The sequence below is a fragment of the Lissotriton vulgaris genome, chromosome 6 (assembly GCF_964263255.1).
Source record: "Lissotriton vulgaris chromosome 6, aLisVul1.2, whole genome shotgun sequence".
NCBI lineage: Eukaryota > Metazoa > Chordata > Amphibia > Caudata > Salamandridae > Lissotriton > Lissotriton vulgaris.
Window position 1 is genome coordinate 1,847,959,201 of NC_141694.1, and position 19,855 is coordinate 1,847,979,055.

General features: G+C 49.1%; 1 protein-coding gene across 1 annotated transcript in view; it reads left to right on the forward strand.

The window, feature by feature from the left end:
* The first annotated feature begins 381 nt into the window (after positions 1–381).
* The window catches only part of SLC30A3 (solute carrier family 30 member 3), a 259,788-nt gene continuing 240,314 nt past the window's right edge, over positions 382–19,855 (forward strand). The window contains exon 1 of the mRNA XM_086926061.1: positions 382–407. Within this exon, the coding sequence (XP_086782187.1) occupies positions 382–407 (26 nt within the window). The remainder of the gene's footprint in view (positions 408–19,855) is intronic.

Consider the following 19,855-nt stretch of genomic DNA (forward strand, 5'->3'; position numbering starts at 1 on the left):
CTGATGCTGTCCCTTGTGCAGCTGATGCTCCACTGCCTGATGTTGCCCCTAGGTATAAAGAAGCGTATGTAAACTGAGTGCAAATGTCTTACAGTCACTACAATAAAAGCATTGCACATATCACTTTCATTACTCTGACTTTTTTTCAGTGCCTTGCTGATTAATGTGCACTGACAAATGGTCCTACATTAGCTGACTACATTTCCCATAATGCATTGCTCATGTATGGTGCTAGCAGTACTGGACTGGGGTTTGGCTGTACACTGAGGCTAAAGGGGAGGTGTCTGCTTGGGTGTGTCATGCTGCGCATGCCTCTTACCTTTTGTAGTAGCTCTGGCTGAGCTGTCCACATCCCCTACTCCCACGACACTGTCCGTCTCGATGGTTGTGGCCACCAGTTCCTCCAGGTCAGTCAGGGGGGGGGCGGGGTTCCTGCCTCCACCGGTCACACCAGCCTGCTTGTGGAGCTCTGCCAATTTTTTCTTGGTGAGGCTCCGGATGTCATAGAACCTTTTCTTTAAGTCCTCTAGGCTCCTGGGGGTCACACCAACAGCATTCACCTTCTCACCTATGGCAGTCCACAGTTTCCTTTTGGCAGACTCTGGAACTGTGAGGGACTGCCTCCCAAAGAGCTGTCTGTGGACCCTCACCACCTCCTCCACCAGTACTTGCAGCTCCATGCTGCTAAACTTCAGTTTGCGTTTCCTTTTAGCCTTCTGGCTCTCTGTGCTGCTTGCCATTTCCACAGTCTTCAAAATCACCAAACACTCTCCCTGCTGCTCTGTCTCACTGATCAGCTCTGTCTGCCTCTCCAGAAACTTCTAATGAGTTGCAGCTGCCTGGGTAGTCACTCCCTGGTAGGGTGGGGGAGGGTGGTACCACCTGATTGGCTGTTTTCATTAGTTTCACTTTTACTTGCTTGCCGATTCTGTAGTTACCGAATCGGTATTTACCGAATCGGTATTTACCGAATCGTTATTTCCAATGCATTCCTATGGGCCTTTTGGCCCATAGGGTTGTATTGCCATTACCGATTCGGTATTTACCGATTCGGTAAATACCGATTCGGTAACTAACGAAACCCGATACCGATTTTTACCGATTCAGTATTTTTCCGATTTTTTTTTCCTACATCTCATTTACCGATTTTTGAATACCGATTCGGTAAAAATCGGTATTTAAAAATCGGTAAATGACTTTTACCTGCATCGGGCCCTGAGTATACTGCAGCAGTGCACCCTCCAAAACCGACCCCCGGGCAGTGTGCACTGAAAAAACCCCAATCCCCTATGTGCAAATCATGGTGACCACGGCATGTGCCATCTTGAGACCCCAAATCTCTGGCCAGTCCTTAGCTGGTGGTAACTGTGCCCTCCAGAGCGTACCACTCCTGCACGTTCACTGTTCCTAACACTGGCCACCTCTGGGTAGGTACAGGGCACAGTGCTTGCCACGGACCTGGTTATAACCCCAGGTGCTGGGCAGGCTGCATCGACCAAGTAGGGTTCGGGGGCGGAGGACGGAACACTTATGTAGTTTGACACTTGCCGGTTTTGGGGTGTTACACAATGCGTGTACCTACACGTTTTCTTCTATGAATTGATACAGGGTGATGGGCAGAGACCTGAAGTCCGAAAACTGGTATGTTACCACCTGCCTGCCCCCTTCTCGCCCCCCTCGCCTGTAGTCTGGCATGAGTCTAGAGTCGAGGAGCGAGGGGGTTATTGTGGGGGCAGCCAGTCTGCTATGTGAACGGTTGTACGCTCTGGACATGTCGTTGTTATTTGGCGAGGTATGTTTGGTGCTCGTGTTGATTATTGCATTTTGTGTGTGCCTGAGCCGGTTCTTATTAAGCAGCGGGTTTGTGTAGTGTGTACCATGCCTGCATGTGTGTGTTATGGTTCAGGCGTGCACTGTGTAAAATGCTGCAGGCTGTTCATTGTGTAAAATGCTGTAGGCTGTTCATTGTGTAATCTGTGATGCCTGTCAGTCCTTCAGCTGCTACAAACAGCGGGCCCCGTGGTGCACTGCACGGGGCCACAGCTGCCATGCTCGTCACCAGGATCCTCCTGTCCTTGTGTCAAGGCTCCGCCCCTTCCTGTTCTTAAAGCACTATGGGAGTGCTTCTCCCATAGTCGTGTAATTGGTACCCAGTTTAATCCTATACACACATATCCCAGCTGCGTGGCCAGGGCCGGACTGACTACCGTGCAGTTTGGAATGCTGCCGAGCTGGGGGCTGATTTCACTGTGGTGGAGGCCGATTTAGTTAATGGAGACCTGCATGTGCTTCAAAATAATTAAAGCTAAACGAATTTCGTTTAGTACACGCAGGTCCCCATCAACGAAATCAGCCCCCAGCTCAGCAGCATTCCAAACTGCCCGGTAGCCAGTACGGCCCTGTGCGTGCCCCAAGCCCCCACCCCCAGAGTGGGTATCAACGTGGTTGGTGCTTTTACATTTATATAGCCAGCAGGCCCTGTGCTGCCTGTAACCACAAAAGAGACTGCTCATCTGCCCCAGGCATTTGGCTAATCTTTAAACCCCAGAGTAATAATAACAAATGCCAAACGACAAGTCGCAGGTTGCTTAGGACTGAGAGGGACAGTAGACAACTATAGTACTGGGCCTGGAGACCGAGGTGGGCGATGCTATCTGCAATGCTGGGTAGGCCGGTCTCGGGACGGGGAGGGGCGCTGCTTGGTCTTGAAGGTTATGTAGCCAGCGGATGTATGACGTTACCACGCATACCATTACCACGCATACCGTTACAACGCGGTATTTACAACGCATACCATTACAACGCATAGCGCTTTGAGGTGCTGGATAGTGGTAAGTATAATTTTATATTCCAACTCCAGTCCCCGTGGATACTAGGGAAGGTGTTGGATATAAAATTAAACTTATTCCCTATCCTAGAGCGCCCCCAGCGCAATGCGTTGTAATGGTATGCGTTGTAATGCCTGCGTTGTAAGTGTAGTGCGTGGTAAAAAATGCGTGGTAACAGTTGTACACCGTAGCCAGCAAGAGACACAGTGTGTGTGGGTGTGTGGGTCTCAATCAATCAATCAATCAATCAAAGACATTTATAGAGCGCACTACATACCCGTAAGGTCTCAAGGCGCTGGGGGTAGGGGGGTGCCGCTACTGCTCGAACAGCCAGGTCTTCAGCTTCTTCCTGAAGGAGAGGTGGTCTTGGGTCAGGCGCAGGTCGGTCGGGAGGGAGTTCCAGGTCTTGGCGGCTAGGTAGGAGAAGGACCTTCCTCCTGTAGTCGCTCTTCGGATGCGGGGGACGGCGGCGAGGGCGTGGTTGGCTGATCGGAGGTGGCGTTTGGGAGCGTAGAAGTTGATTCGGTTGTTGAGGTAGCTCGGGCCTTGGTCGTGTAGGGCTTTGTGTGCGTGGGTGAGGAGGCGGAAGGTGATTCTTTTGTTGACGGGGAGCCAGTGTAGGTCTCTCAGATGTCCGGAGATGTGGCTGGTTCGTGGGATGTCGAGGATGAGTCTGGCAGAGGCGTTCTGGATCCGCTGGAGTCTCTTCTGGAGCTTGGCGGTGGTACCGGCGTAGAGGGCGTTGCCGTAGTCCAGTTGGCTAGTGACGAGGGCCTGGGTGACGGTCTTCCTGGTCTCGGTGGGGATCCACCAGAAGATCTTCCGTAGCATGCGTAGGATGTTGAAGCACGCCGAGGAGACGTTGTTGACTTGCCTGGACATGGAGAGGGAGGAGTCCAGGATGAAGCCCAGGTTGCGTGCATGGTCTGTCGGTTTGGGTGCGGTGCCCAGGGCGGGGGGCCACCAGGAGTCGTCCCAGGCGGAGGGTGAAGAGCCCAGGATGAGGACCTCCGTCTTGTCTGAGTTCAGTTTCAGGCGGCTGGTCGTCATCCACTCGGCTACCTCTTTCATCCCTTCGTGCAGGTTGGCTCTGGCGGCGGCGGGGTCGTTGGTCAGGGAGAGGATCAGCTGGGTGTCGTCGGCGTAGGAGATTATGCTGAGGTTGTGTTGGCGTGCGATGGCCGCGAGGGGGCTCATGTAGACGTTGAAGAGGGTGGGGCTCAGCGAGGATCCTTGAGGGACGCCGCAGATGACTTCGGTGGCCTCTGACTTGTACGGTGGTAGGCGGACTCTCTGTGTTCTTCCGTCGAGGAAGGAGATGATCCATTCCAGAGCCTTCTCCTGGATTCCGACGTTTCTGAGGCGCTGTACTAGGGTGCGGTGGCAGACAGTGTCGAATGCCGCGGAGAGGTCTAGGAGGATGAGGGCCGCAGTTTCTCCGTTGTCCATCAGGGCTCGGATGTCATCGGTGGCGGCGATGAGGGCGGTCTCGGTGCTGTGGTTGGCTCGGAAGCTAGACTGTGAGGGGTCGAGGGATCCATTCGTCTCAGGAAGGCGGCCAGCTGCTTGTTGACGGTCTTCTCGATGACTTTGGCTGGAAACGGGAGGAGCGAGATGGGCGGTAATTCTTGAGTTCGGTGGGGTCCGCTGTGGGTTTCTTGAGTAGAGCGCTGAGTTCGGCGTGCTTCCAGCTCTCAGGGAAGGTGGCGGTGTCGAAGGATGTGTTGATGATGTCTCGCAGGTGGGGTGCGATGACAGTGTCGGCCTTGTTGAAGACGTGGTGAGGGCAGGGGTCGGTCGGCGATCCGGAGTGGATGGAGTTCATTGTGCGGATGGTGTCTTCTTTGCTGATCGGAGTCCAGGCGTGGAGGGTGGTGGTGGGGGGTGGTTGTTCGGTCGTGGTGTGCGTTGGTTGGTTGTTGAAGCTGTTGTGTATGTCCGCGATCTTGTTGTGGAAGTATGAGGCGAGGGAGTTGCAGAGGTCTTGCGATGGGGTGATGTCGTTATTTCCTGCGCTGGGGTTGGAGAGCTCTTTCACGATGTTGAAGAGTTCCTTGCAGTTGTGTGCGTTGTTGTCCAGACGGTCCTTGAATGCAGTTTTCTTGGCGGCATGGTTCAGCTGGTGGTGCTTCCGGGTGTCAAGCTTGAAGGTGGTCCTGTTGTCCGGTGTAGGTTCCCTTCTCCAGACTTTCTCGAGGGCTCGGCAGTTCTTCTTGGAGCTCTTGAGTTCGTCGGTGAACCATGGGGCTTTCTTGCTGCCGGGTCTGCTGGGCGGGGTCCTCAGCGGGGCAAGCTCGTCCGCGCAGTTGCTGATCCACTTTGTGAGGTTGTCGGCGGCCTGGCTGGGGTTCGCTGAGCTGGCAGGAGGGTGTTGGCTCAGGGAGGTGGCGAGCTGGTCGGCTGTGATCTTGTTCCAGCTTCTGCGGGCAGCCTGTTGCTGGTGGTGGTGGGTCGTCGTTCTTCTGAAGGTGAAGTGAACGCAGCTGTGGTCCGTCCATTGAAGCTCTGTGGCGTGGCTGAAGTCGATGTCTGTGCTGGATGAGAAGACTACGTCGAGTGTGTGTCCGGCGAGGTGGGTGGGGGTGGACACCAGCTGCTTGAGTCCAAGATTGGCGAGGTTGTCGAGCAGGGTGCTGGTGTTGCGGTCGTTGTTGTTCTCCAGGTGGAAGTTGAGGTCCCCCAGGAGGATGTAGTCAGCGGAGGGGAGGGCATGCGGGCTGACGAAGTCGGCGATGTCCTCGCTGAATTGAGTGCGTGGTCCCGGGGGTCAGTAGATCAGGGTGCCTCTGAGGGTGGTCTTCGGGTCGGTGTGGATCTGGAAATGCAGGTGTTCGGCGGTGGTCAGGGTGTTGTCGGTGCTGGTCGTGAGACGGATGGTGTTCCTGTGGATGATGGCGATGCCTCCTCCCATCTGGTTGGCGGTGCGATCCCTCCGGGTGATCTTGTAGCCCTCTGGGATGGCGATGGCGATGTCGGGAGCTGAAGAGGAGTTCATCCAGGTCTCCGTGAGGAAGGCGACGTCAGGGGCTGTGGCGTCTAGGAGGTTCCAGAGTTCGATGGCGTGTCTGTGGACGGAGCGGGTGTTGAGCAGGATGCACTTGAGGTGGGTGCTGCTGGTGTTCGACTTGGCGGGTGCTGGTGCGAGGCAGGTCCGGATGCAGGTGAACTTGCAGGCGTGGCAGCTGAAGGGTCCGTGGGTGCGTCGTGGTGTGGCTCGGTAGCATCCTGGGGGTCGACCGGCGTTGAGTGCGCTGAGGGTGGCGGCGGTGTACGTCAGGCGGGTCGGTCGGGGTCCTCGTGGGCCAGGGGTCCTGGCACTGGGCGCGGTCCAGGCGCGGACGGGCGTAGACGGGCTTACCTTTGGCGCGCCTTCGGCGCACAATCGGCGCGCCCGCTGCGCGTGACCGCTGCGCGTTCGCACGGTCGCCATATATGGCGAAGTGCGCGGGGGCGGAGCAGCTGGGAGGCGGGAGCGGGGAGGGTACAGAAGGGAAAAAGGGGCGGGGTAAGCGGCGGTGGCGGGAAGCGGGGAGGGTGTACGAAGGGTGGCAACAACACTACAGGGCAAACAGGAAGGAAAACGCAACCACAATGACAAAGTTACACTAAAACAGAACAGGCACTAAGGAAGGACAAAACAATAAAAAAAACAACAAAACCAAACCAACAGGCGAGCACGGACCACGCCGCTCGGAGGAGGGGGCGTGGTCACGCGGCGGCAGCGAGGCAGGCAACGAGGCAGGCAAGGCCAGGGGGCACACGCAGCAGCTGGTGGCCGTGCGGCGCGGGGGTGTCCTACAACTAGGACACACTGTGTGTGTGTGTGTGGCTGTGTGTGTGGGATGGGGGTGGGGCTCTGTGTGGGGCTCTGTGTGTGTGTGGGGGGGGGTCTGTGTGTGTGTGTGGCTATGTGTGTGTGTGGCTCTGTGTGTGTGGGGGGGCTGTGTGTGTGTGTGGGTCTGTGTCTTTGTGTGTGGCATTTGCGAGAGATTAAGCTATTGGCATTGTAAATGACAATGCCATTTATTTCTCTGTTTTCAAAACCAACACAAATAAAAATGTTGTCATTTACAATGCCAATAGCTCTAACTTTTGCAAAGGCAAGACCGTTGCATTGTAAATGCTTGTTGAGAATAAGACATAAGTGTTGGAATCAAGAGTGAGAAGAAATACTAAGAATGGATAAATGGTAATTGTGAGTATTTCTATTTGAAAATTAAACAAGGAGGCATGTATCCACCTGGACACAAGCTTAGATGTGGTGTTTGAGTTTCTAACGAAGTTTCCTAGAAAGGCATGATGTAAACAAGGAAATTGAATAAGGTGCAGAATATCATATAGCCCTGAAGAAGTGGTATCATATTAGCGAAACGTGTTGGCTGTACCTTGTGAGAATCAGCTCCACAGCTGAGGGACGGACCTTCTGCAATAACTACAGACGAAACAAAGAATTCTCCTAAAACGTATGTGATAATATGCAGTCTATCTGTCGATCATGTTACTACAAGATGATTTACAAATGTGTTATCTGAAAAATATCTTTTATATATGTGTATTTTTACAAAACATACTTTTGGAATAAAATGGACTAATAGATAGAATCAAAGTTTAAGTAACCATATTTAAGGTTCCGAGATCCCTTCTAAAATGAATTATAGTTTAATATAAAAACGACACTGACAGTTAGTCCTATAACATATCAGTGCAAGGCTTGTTTATAAAAAAGCACTGGTATTAAGGAACGGTATACATGATCCTGCTTTCTGACTGGCACCCCTACCATGAAAAAACTTGGATAAATCTATTATATGCTAAACTGGCACGCAAGAGGCAAAAACATTCACATTTATTCGAAGTTCATGCCCAAATCTTCACCTCAAAGTTACCTTAACTGAATTCACTTTTTAGTGTACACAACACTATGTCACCTCCAATCACAAATGCCTTGGAGGGTGGGCAGGCTAGAGAGAAATGGCACCCCAAGACGCTCAGGGAAACCTATCATGATACTCTGCTGCCTAAACCCTCTTCTTCTAACTCGCCCACCCGTCTGAACAGCCCAGGGGGAATTGAGGCTGCCCAAAGTCTCCCCTGCCTCCTGTATGTACCTAGAGAGCGTAAACAAAATATCCAGCCAGTCAAAACCCGTTCTGAACAACATGAGGTTTCTGCAGTCAAATAACGGCGACTATCTCCTAAGACACAAGATGCCACCTGGTGATGTGTCTACTATCAGAGCAACGCATGGTGATATCTGAACCGTTGAAGCGCATTGAAAAGCCCCAATGGGAGAAGTGCGGAATAAAGATGTGAAATCTCGTTCTATGGTGCAATATCATACCTTAGTTAGAGACAATCTTTGTGCAAATTATTGAACCAAAAAGACATGTAGAATTTTAATAATTGCACAAGCTATCTATCAAATGGCTGTAATAACACTGAAATACATGTCAAAGTATAGAAATCACTCGGTTTTTGGCGGTGGATGGTACCACTAGGCTATGTGAGGTACATAGTGAAGTGTTTGAGGATAGTGGGGACATGGACCATCTTGCCTTCCACACGAGTGGTCGCTCCCCTCGCATCCTCCTCACCTGATACTTCTGGTATCGTAGCGCTTATCTCTGCTCGCAATTCGAACCGCTTGCGCGCACCTCTGGGCATTATCTCTGTGCATTATTGTGTTTAGCATTTTCATAGCGCTTTGACTGCGTGCACCTCTGGGCATTTTCTCTGTGCTTTATTGTGTTTAGCATTTTCATAGCGCTTTGACTGCGTGCACCTCTAGGCATTATCTCTGTGCATTATTGTGTTTAAATTTCCATAGACTGTGTTTACATTTTCATAGCGCTTTGACTGCGTGCACCTCTGGGCATTTTCTCTGTGCTTTATTGTGTTTAAATTTCCATAGACTGTGTTCAAATTTTCATAGCTCGTTGACTGCGTGCACCTCTGGGCATTTTCTCTGTGCTTTATTGTGTTTAAATTTCCATAGACTGTGTTTAAATTTTCATAGCGCTTTGACTGCGTGCACCTCTGGGCATTTTCTCTGTGCTTTATTGTGTTTAAATTTCCATAGACTGTGTTTAAATTTCCATAGCGCTTTGTCTGCGTGCATTTGGCTGTACATTACCTTATGTTGCTTTGACCGTCAGCATAGCGCTTTCACTCCGCGCTTGAATCCGCTTCCACTGCGGCAGTACCCTTAACTATATCTGGCCCTCATAGCGCCCCTTTGCTCCCACTGCCTGTGCCCCTTCTCGCCCTGCCTTGCAGCGTTTGTTGTTGTTGTTGCTGCCATTTTGTTTGTTGACCCGAGCCCTCCTTCGACCTCGCTCCCGCCTCCCAGCTGCCCCTCCCACGCTCCGCCCCTTCGACTATCCATTTAAGACAGATGTCCCAACGTGCAGCGTCCACGCGCTGCGGCCGCGCCGAAGGTGCGCCAAAGGTAAGCCCGTCTATGCCCGTCCGCGCCTGGACCGCGCTCAGCGCCTGTCCCCCTGGTCCCCGCCGTACCCAGCCCACTAGAGTCACATATGATACCGCAACTCTCCTAGCCCTCAACCCCGGACGCGCTCCACAATGCTGCGAAGCCTCCCCAGGACGTACCCACGGTCCATTCACCTGCCTCTCCTGCAAGTTCAACTGTTCCAGGACCCTCACCAAACCCACTTCCTCCACACACAGCCCCGACTCTAACCGCCTGAAGTGCATCCTGCTCAATACCCGCTCGGTCCACAGACACGCAACGGAACTCTGGGACCTACTCGACACTGCGTCACCGGACATCGCCTTCCTTACAGAAACATGGATGAACACATCATCAGCACCCGACATCGCCATAGCCATACCGGAAGCTTACAAGATTACCCGTAAAGACCGCTCCAACCAAACAGGAGGAGGCATCGCCATCATCCATAAGAACACCATCAAAATCACGACCAGCTCCGATGATAATCTTGCAACCGCCGAACATCTCCACTTTCAGATCCACACCGACCCTAGGACCACACTTAGAGGCACCCTCATCTACAGGCCTCCAGGAACCCACACTCAATTCAGCGATGACATCACAGACTTCGTCAGCCCACATGCCCTCGCCTCCGAGAACTACATTCTTTTAGGAGACTTCAACTACCACCTTGAAAACAAACACGACAGCAACACCACCACCCTTCTGGACAACCTGGCCAATCTCGGACTCAAACAACTTGTTGACACCCCCACCCATGTAGCCGGACACACGCTCGACCCTATCTTCACCTCCAGCAAGCACATCTCCTTCGATCGCACCACAGCCCTCCACTGGACGGACCACAGCTGTGTTCACTTCAGCTACAAAACCACCCTGACCCACAACCGCCCACAACCTATTCCTCGGAGTAACTGGAACAAAATCACTTCCGACCAACTCCTTACATCACTCAACCAAAACCCTCCCACCCTCTCATTGGACCCAAACCAAGCGGCCACCAATCTCAAGCAATGGATCACCCACAGTGCTGACGAATTAGCACCCCTGAAAAAGCACCAGATCAAATCAGCCAGCAAAAAGGCTCCCTGGTTCAATGATGACCTTAAAAAATCCAAGAAGCTATGCCGCACTCTGGAGAAAACATGGAGAAAAAACCCGACCACAGACAACATGTCCACCCTCAAGGCAGCCACCCACAAACACCACCAACTGATTCGATCCGCCAAGAAATCAGCATTCAAGGATCGTCTCGACAACAACACTCACAACAGCAAGGAACTTTTCAACATCGTCAAAAAATTCACCAACCCCACCGCAGCATCCAACGACATCACTCCATCCCAAGACCTCTGCGATGCGTTATCCTCCTTCTTCTACAACAAAATTGCCGACATCCACAACAGCTTCGAGAACACTCCCAGCGTTCAACCCTCCCCACCCCCCTCAGATCCAACTCCGCCAACTAACAACCTTAGCGCCTGGAACACAATCACCACTGAAGACACCATCCGCCTAATGAACTCAATCCACTCTGGCTCGCCAACTGACCCCTGCCCCCACCACATCTTCAACAAAGCGGACTCCATCATCGCACCCCATCTCCGTGATGTCATCAACTGCTCGTTCAGCTCTGCCACCTTTCCAGAAAGCTGGAAACACGCCGAACTCAGCGCCCTCCTGAAGAAACCCACAGCAGACCCCTCTGAACTTGAAAACTACCGACCCATATCCCTCCTCCCATTCCCAGCCAAAGTCATTGAGAAAGCCGTCAACAGCCAGCTCGCCGCCTTACTTGAATCCAACAACTCCCTTGATCCATCTCAATCCGGGTTTCGAGCCAAACACAGCACCGAAACTGCCCTCATTGCAGCTACTGACGACATCCGAACACTACTAGACAACAGTGAAACAGTGGCCCTCATTCTACTCGACCTCTCCGCCGCTTTCGACACAGTCTGCCACAGTACCCTTTTACAACGCCTCAGCAACATTGGAATACAAGGAAAAGCCTTGGACTGGATCACCTCATTCCTCGCTGGGAGAACTCAAAGAGTCCGTCTTCTCCCATTCAACTCTGAGGCCGCCGAAGTCATCTGTGGCGTACCACAAGGATCTTCACTCAGTCCCACCCTCTTCAACGTTTACATGAGTCCACTTGCCTCCATCGCGTGTCAACACAACCTTAACATCATCTCTTACGCCAACGACACCCAGTTAATCCTTTCCCTCACGAAAGACCCTAACATCGCCAAAACCAATCTTCACGAAGGCATGAAAGAAGTAGCCAAATGGATGAAACATAGCCGCCTAAAACTCAACTCAGAAAAAACGGAGGTGCTCATCCTAGGATCTTCCCCCTCTGCTTGGGACAACTCTTGGTGGCCTTCCGCTCTGGGCACGATGTCCAGACAAGTCAACGCAGTCTCATCCTCTTGCTTCAACGTACTTCGCACTCTCAAAAAGATCTTCCGTTGGATCCCCCTAGAGACAAGAAAGACTGTCACCCACGCACTGGTCACGAGTCGACTGGATTACGGTAACACACTATACGCCGGAATCACAGCAAAATTACAGAAAAACTCCAACGCATCCAAAACGCATCAGCAAGACTCATATTAGACATCCCTCGCCAAGATCACATCACCGGACACCTAAAAGACCTCCACTGGCTTCCCGTCAACAAAAGAATTACATTCCGCCTTCTCACCCACGCACACAAGGCCCTCTACAATCTAGGACCCAATTGCCTCAACACTTGCCTGTCCTTCTACAAACCCACCCGCCAACTAAGATCGTCCAATCAAGCCCTTGCCGCGGTCCCGCGCATCTGAAAATCCACCATGGGTGGCAGATCCTTCTCCTTCCTTGCCGCCAAGACCTGGAACTCCCTCCCCACTCACCTCCCCCTTACTCAAAACCACATCTCCTTCAGAAAAGATCTTAAAACCTGGCTATTCGACAAATAATGAACCCCTTCCCCAAGTGCCTTGAGACCCTCTGGGTGAGCAGTGCGCTATGCAAATGCCCGAACTTGAACTTGAACTTGGGGCATAGGGGAGACTGGCGATAAGGGGCAGGTGACTGAGGCTTGAGACACATGAGGCAGAGAAGAACACATACAGGCTGGGGGCCAGGAGCGGGGCGCAGCTTACATTAAACAAAATGGTATGAATGCCATGAATGAAAATGCTATGAATGAAAATGTTCTCCATCTGCATACATTCAAACCCAGTTTTCTCAGGCATTTCCTGCGATTCCAACCGAGCACTGTCCCAGTGGTACAAGAATGATTCCTTCCATGGAGGCCTGGACCCTTGGCAAGATATACGGGTCGCCCTACTGGTGAGGCATGGATGACTTCCTGTCCCTGGTCCCCTGCTCTTGGCAGGGATAGCAGCTAGGTGGCTCCACAAGGGACAAAACCCAGCTCACCCTTTTATTTCATACCAGATTCCTCCCGCCACTCCGCCAGACAGGGTGGAAACAAAGACTGAAAGAAGAACGTTTCACCCCAAGTATTTGATGGTGCAAGGGCTCGTTAAAAGGGCTGGAGCACAACGCAAAATCAGCGCTCCTACGCCCAGTAAAGATTGACACTGACGAGGTAGGGTTGTAGTGTAGTTCCTATATTCCCAATAGGCTCTGCGCATTGGAATAACATAAACGATAGTTTAGAACTAGGACTGAAGTCGACTAGGTCTCTATTGAGTATGTTAGACTTAATTGTGAATGCCAGCTAGCTCAGAGGTCACTAGAAACTTTCTCGAATAAACAAGAAGGGATTCGTTTTAGACAACCATATAACATGACAACTTTGTTCCCCAAGAATAAGAAAAATATCTTCAGAGTCGCGGAAACAATAGATGGCTATTTCACTCAGTCAATTGTGCATGCTTCGTTTCACCAGGGTTTTTGCAGAGAAATAGAGAGACAGGCGTTTTCAATAAAAAGGTTATTTATTGAGCAGTCTTCTTTCTCATGCAAGAGAAGTTAATTGCAACAATCGTAATACTTGCTATGAAGTAAAGTGCGTACAGTAAAAGAAGTATTATGAAATAATACAGTAAAAGCATTTATATGGTTTCTAAGCCATAAGATACTTAAAATAGATCAAATACATACAATGATAAATAATGACTAAAAGTACTCAACTGGTGCATCTAAAATATGCCTACCCCGGTGTACCTAACCTAAGTCTAGTACAAGGGAAGAAGTAAGTGAGGTGTAGCTTGAGTTAAATAGTTTCTGCCAAGAATCTATCCAAGAATTCTCTAAGGGTCTAATCAGCTCCGTACCTTGGTTATAGAATGAAGGAGGTCTTGTATCTCTCTCTCAGGACTCGATCTCCCAGTAACCCGCAAGGGTAGCAGGGAAACACTGGAGCTGGATTTCTCGTCTGGAGAAAAGACAGCATCTCTCTCAGTGCGTCAGCTGGAGGGTCGGCTTCCTTCAGCACTCGCTACAGCAGGGCGACGGGCAAGTAGTTAGTCGATCTGCTCCAAACCACAGTGTGTTTGCTAGGGGAGATGTGGGTGCCGAGTTTGACGTAAGGGTGGACATAATAACGTCACTAAGAACTCGAAGTTCTTTACATGCTCCAGGAGTTCTGGGACAAATCAATACTGAAGCAGGGGGAAGTCCCGTACTGCTGAAGGCTGGTTGTCTTCAAGAACTCATTGTACTCTAGGAGCTTAGTGGAAGTAGCCATGCCGTATTTGGAATGCATTGGCTGTGCCTATATACTTATATAAGGGCATGAATCGGGAAAATTACATTAGAGCCCTAGATACGTTTACAACAAGGTGGTACCATTTCTTAACTTTCCAGGGTTATGCCTTTTTCTCTTTATCCTGAAGATTGAGGACATTTCACTTTTTCTTCACACCTAAAGGTTTTGTTCATGAAAAGATCCCTTCCTCACACACCTTTAAAAACTAGGCGTGCCCTGCACACTTCCCAACTACTGCGCACTTCCCAACTACTAGAGATGTCCTGCACACTTCCCAACTACTGCGCACTTCCCAACTACTTGAGGTGTCTTGCACACTTCCCAACTACTAGAGGTGTCCTGCTCACTTCCCAACTACTGTGCACTTCCCAACTATTAGAGGGGTCATGCTCACTTCCCAACTACTGCGCACTTCCCAACTACAAGAGGTGTCCTGCACTCTTCCCAACTACAAGAGGTGTCCTGCACACTTCCCAACTACTAGAGGTGTCCTGCTCACTTTCCCAACTACTGCGCACTTCCCAACTACAAGAGGTGTCCTGCACACTTACCAACTACTGCACACTTCCCAACTACTTGAGGTGTCTTCCACACTTTCCAACTACTGTGCACTTCCCAACTACTAGAGGTGTCCCGCTCACTTCCCAACTACTGCGCACTTCCCAACTACTAGAGGTGTCCTGCTCACTTCCCAACTACTGCGCACTTCCCAACTACAAGAGGTGTTCCACACACTTCCCAACTACTAATAGGTGTCCTGCTCGCTTCCCAACTACTACCCACTTCCCAACTACAAGAGGTGTTTTGCACACTTCCCAACTACTAGAGGTGTCATGCTCACTTCCCAACTACTGCGCACTTCCCAACTACAAGAGATGTCCTGCACTCTTCCCAACTACAAGAGGTGTCCTGCACACTTCCCAACTACTAGAGGTGTCCTGCTCACTTCCCAACTACTGCGCACTTCCCAACTACAAGAGGTGTCCTGCACACTTTCCAACTACTGTGCACTTCCCAACTACTAGAGGTGTCCCGCTCACTTCCCAACTACTGCGCACTTCCCAACTACTAGAGGTGTCCTGCTCACTTCCCAACTACTGCGCACTTCCCAACTACAAGAGGTGTCCCGCACACTTCCCAACTACTAGAGGTGTCCTGCTTGCTTCCCAACTACTACGCACTTCCCAACTACAAGAGGTGTTTTGCACACTTCCCAACTACTAGAGGTGTCATGCTCACTTCCCAACTACTGCGCACTTCCCAACTACTAGAGGTGTCCTGCACACTTCCCAACTACTGCGCACTTCCCAACTACTAGAGGTGTCCTGCACACTTCCCAACTACTGCGCACTTCCCAACTACTTGAGGTGTCTTGCACACTTCCCAACTACTAGAGGTGTCCTGCTCACTTCCCAACTACTGTGCACCTCCCAACTACTAGAGGTGTCATGCTCACTTCCCAACTACTGCGCACTTCCCAACTACAAGAGGTGTCCTGCACTCTTCCCAACTACAAGAGGTGTCCTGCACACTTCCCAACTACTAGAGGTGTCCTGCTCACTTCCCAACTACTGCGCACTTCCCAACTACTTGAGGTGTCCTGCACACTTACCAACTACTGCACACTTCCCAACTACTTGAGGTGTCTTGCACACTTTCCAACTACTGTGCACTTCCCAACTACTAGAGGTGAGAGGTGTCCCTCTCACTTCCCAACCACTGAGCACTTCCCAACTACTAGAGGTGTCCTGCTCACTTCCCAACTAATGCGCACTTCCCAACTACAAGAGGTGTCCCGCACACTTCCCAACTACTAGAGGTGTCCTGCTCGCTTCCCAACTACTACGCACTTCCCAACTACAAGAGGTGTTTTGCACACTTCCCAACTACTAGAGGTGTCCTGCTTACTTCCCAACTACTGCGCACTTCCCAACTACTAGAGGTGTCCTGCTCACTTCCCAACTACTGCGCACTTCCCAACTACAAGAGGTGTCCTGCACACTTCCCAACTACTAGAGGTGTCCTGCTCACTTCCCAACTACTGCGCACTTCCCAACTACAGGAGGTGTTTTGCACACTTCCCAACTACTAGAGGTGTCCTGCTCACTTCCCAACAACTGCGTCTGTAAGAGATTGTTAGAAGCATACAGTTAAATCTTCTAAAGCTCAACCCCTGTAATAACTCTAAATATGAGACGGTTCTCCTCTCTATATATAAGATATAGGAGAACACGCGATATTTTATGTTACTTTATGATAACAAAGTTACTCGATTATGCCAATCTTCTATATCTGGGCATTACGGCCAGAAGTCTCAACCGTCTCCAAATATTGCAAAATGCCACAGCCTGGCTGGTGCTAAGGCTCCCCAGGAGAACGTCCTCTAAAGCTGCCCTAAAGTCCCTTCACTGGCTGCCGATCCGTGAAAGGATTAATTTTAAAGCTCTATGCATATGTCATCGCATCTTTGGAGGGAGGCCCCCCCCCCCTCAACTGTCTCATCACCCTTTATAGACCAGAGCGGATGCTTAGATCCTCTGGCACTGGTCTGGCTGCTGTCCCCAAAATCCGCAAAGCTCGTATGGGGGGAAGATCGTTCAGACTCATCGCAGCCAAGAATTGGAACTTGCTCCCTACTGAACTACGCCTGGAACCCTCTGAGGCTAAATTCCGCAGAGCCCTCAAAACCCACCTTTTTCGCCTAGCACTGCCTTAATTTCCCACTCTCCCACAGGTTCACTCTCAGCGCAGGGACACGCCGGAGAGTGTAACTAAGCGCTTTATAAAATTCCAAAATAAATAAATAAGTGCCGTGTAGTATGGCACAGGGCATTTATAAATGCTTTTAAATATATGTTTTTAACAAAGGAAAGGGAATTTAGATAAAGAAGAAGGTGGTCGCCAACAACATGTATGAATAATAACATCGGAAATTGTCTTTTGTAGAAAACTGTCCTGAAAAAGGTGAATATCGTAGACAATCACCGAAACGCAGCGTCGACTTCTGATTTCTTGAACGTTGAACTGTAAAAATGGTTTTTGAATTGTTGCATATGATATGTTTTTATTGTATGAAATGTTTTTATAACCAAGTGATGTAATACATTGTTATATTTTATATTTTTTAAGTCATTGGTAATTGTTTGCAGTCATTATTACTTGTTGTTTGGTTGATCCTTCTAAATATATAGCATTGTAATGTAACACTGTTAGTAGATAACAGACCCCTTGTCTTGCCCAGAACTCACCAATATCGATGTACTAGCTTTTAGGGACTTTATTGTGTTTTCCAACCTGATCCTAACTACTGCATACTTCCCAACTACTAGAGGTGTCCTGCTCATTTCCCAACTACTGCACACTTCCCAACTACTAACGGTGTCCTGCACACTTCCTAACTACAAGAGGTGCCTTGCATGCTTCCAAACAACTTACTGCATTCTCACGCTTACCTCATTTAGTAGTACGTGTAGAAACTGTAACAATTGTTTAAAAGAAGTTGCAGATGTTTGTGAATACCCAGAAAGATATGACTCACAGTTGTCTACACCGTTTGCATGGTTGTGTTGGACTGGTTTGTCGGCACTTGGTCATTCTTCAACTGCCAGATGAGCCAACCTAAAAGGGCACAGCACATATATGTTGTATAGTGGAGCATCACCGTGCTCACCACAGCTCTCATCTCCACCCACACTCCACATACACAACATGCAACAGTGCACTTTTTGACAGAATTGTGCTCGCACATCCTGCACAGTACATATATGTTGTATAGTTAGGCAACACCGCCCTCACAGCAGCTTGCATTTCTAGACACACTTGCATCTCTATACACAACGGTGCACTTTAGACTGAACTTTGCACCCGCAACCAACTCAGCACAGAAAGACCAAATGAATGGGTGAACATGATCAACGGCACTCTTCATAAGACCTGCCCTCACTGTCATACGAAAGAACACAGGAAGACACAACTCAAATATGCATTTGATTGGCTGTTGCGACAGGCAGCACTCACTCATTACCGCTGTTTGGCTAACACAGAGATTCTAATGTAAAAGCGTTCCTGCAGTGGCCTTCTAATTCAATTACACAATTAAGTTAATGAATATCCAAACCAGGTGACAAAAGAAAGATACTATACTGAAATTATTCAAAAAATATAAATATTTATTTTTTCTCTTTTTATCTTTTAGTTCATATAAATTTTGTTATTAATCAGAAATCACAAGACAAACATATTTCAATTCATATCAAAAAATTCCAAACAGGTATAATTGAGTCATAAATATCTGCAACAAAAAATATATATAAAACATACAATATACAAAATAATTTAGTAATAGCCCTTGGTAACAACCATATCTCTCAACACACTCACGTGCTAACAATCATACCACACTCAAACTACAGATTAGGATGGTGAAAAGGAACTGAATTAATATTTAGCAAGATGACAATGCTAAGAACATGGGCCAAGATGTAATTTAAGGCTCCCGCAGCAGGTCTACGCGCGTTTCGGCAGCTTTAAGCCGCCTTCATCAGGACCTTTTTCATCATGACTGTGCAGATACCAAGGGATCAGTTGCATCAAGCAGCAAAAGTGTCACCAAAAACGTCTTCAGTGCATATCAGGGGGCAAAGCGTCCTATGCCGCCAATAAATAACTTTTTTTTAACGTTTAAGGGACTTATTAAATATTTGTGAAGAGCACAATTTCGCCGCTTATTCACAGAAGATTGTGGTCAAGGGGAGGCTTAGGGCTTCAACGGTCAGCTGTCATGTTTTACACCATAATTTCAATGTACGAGGGGAGTCCTTTATATATGTTAAAATTGCTCCGCCAGGCCTGGCGGAGGAGGCTTTATGCGGTACGGAGATACGGCCCCAATTGTGGTTTCTACGAGGGGACTGACTGTGGAGCAATTTTAACATATATAAAGGACTCCCCTCGTACATTGAAATTATGGTGTAAAACATGACAGCTGACCGGTGAAGCCCTAAGCCTCCCCTTGACCACAATCTTCTGTGAATAAGCGGCGAAATTGTGCTCTTCACAAATATTTAATAAGTCCCTTAAACGTTAAAAAAAAGTTATTTATTGGCGGCATAGGACGCTTTGCCCCCTGATATGCACTGAAGACGTTTTTGGTGACACTTTTGCTGCTTGATGCAACTGATCCCTTGGTATCTGCACAGTCATGATGAAAAAGGTCCTGATGAAGGCGGCTTAAAGCTGCCGAAACGCGCGTAGACCTGCTGCGGGAGCCTTAAATTACATCTTGGCCCATGTTCTTAGCATTGTCATCTTGCTAAATATTAATTCAGTTCCTTTTCACCATCCTAATCTGTAGTTTGAGTGTGGTATGATTGTTAGCACGTGAGTGTGTTGAGAGATATGGTTGTTACCAAGGGCTATTACTAAATTATTTTGTATATTGTATGTTTTATATATATTTTTTGTTGCAGATATTTATGACTCAATTATACCTGTTTGGAATTTTTTGATATGAATTGAAATATGTTTGTCTTGTGATTTCTGATTAATAACAAAATTTATATGAACTAAAAGATAAAAAGAGAAAAAATAAATTTTTATATTTTTTGAATAATTTCAGTATAGTATCTTTCTTTTGTCACCTGGTTTGGATATTCATTAACTTAATTGTGTAATTGAATTAGAAGGCCACTGCAGGAACGCTTTTACATTAGAATTGTTGTTTGCTCCCCTCTGTTCCTGGGCCACAATTTATCTTCTTGAGGGGGTCCCTTCTTACATGTGGCTAACACAGAGATACACTTCTTCAGGGCAATGGGCATATCT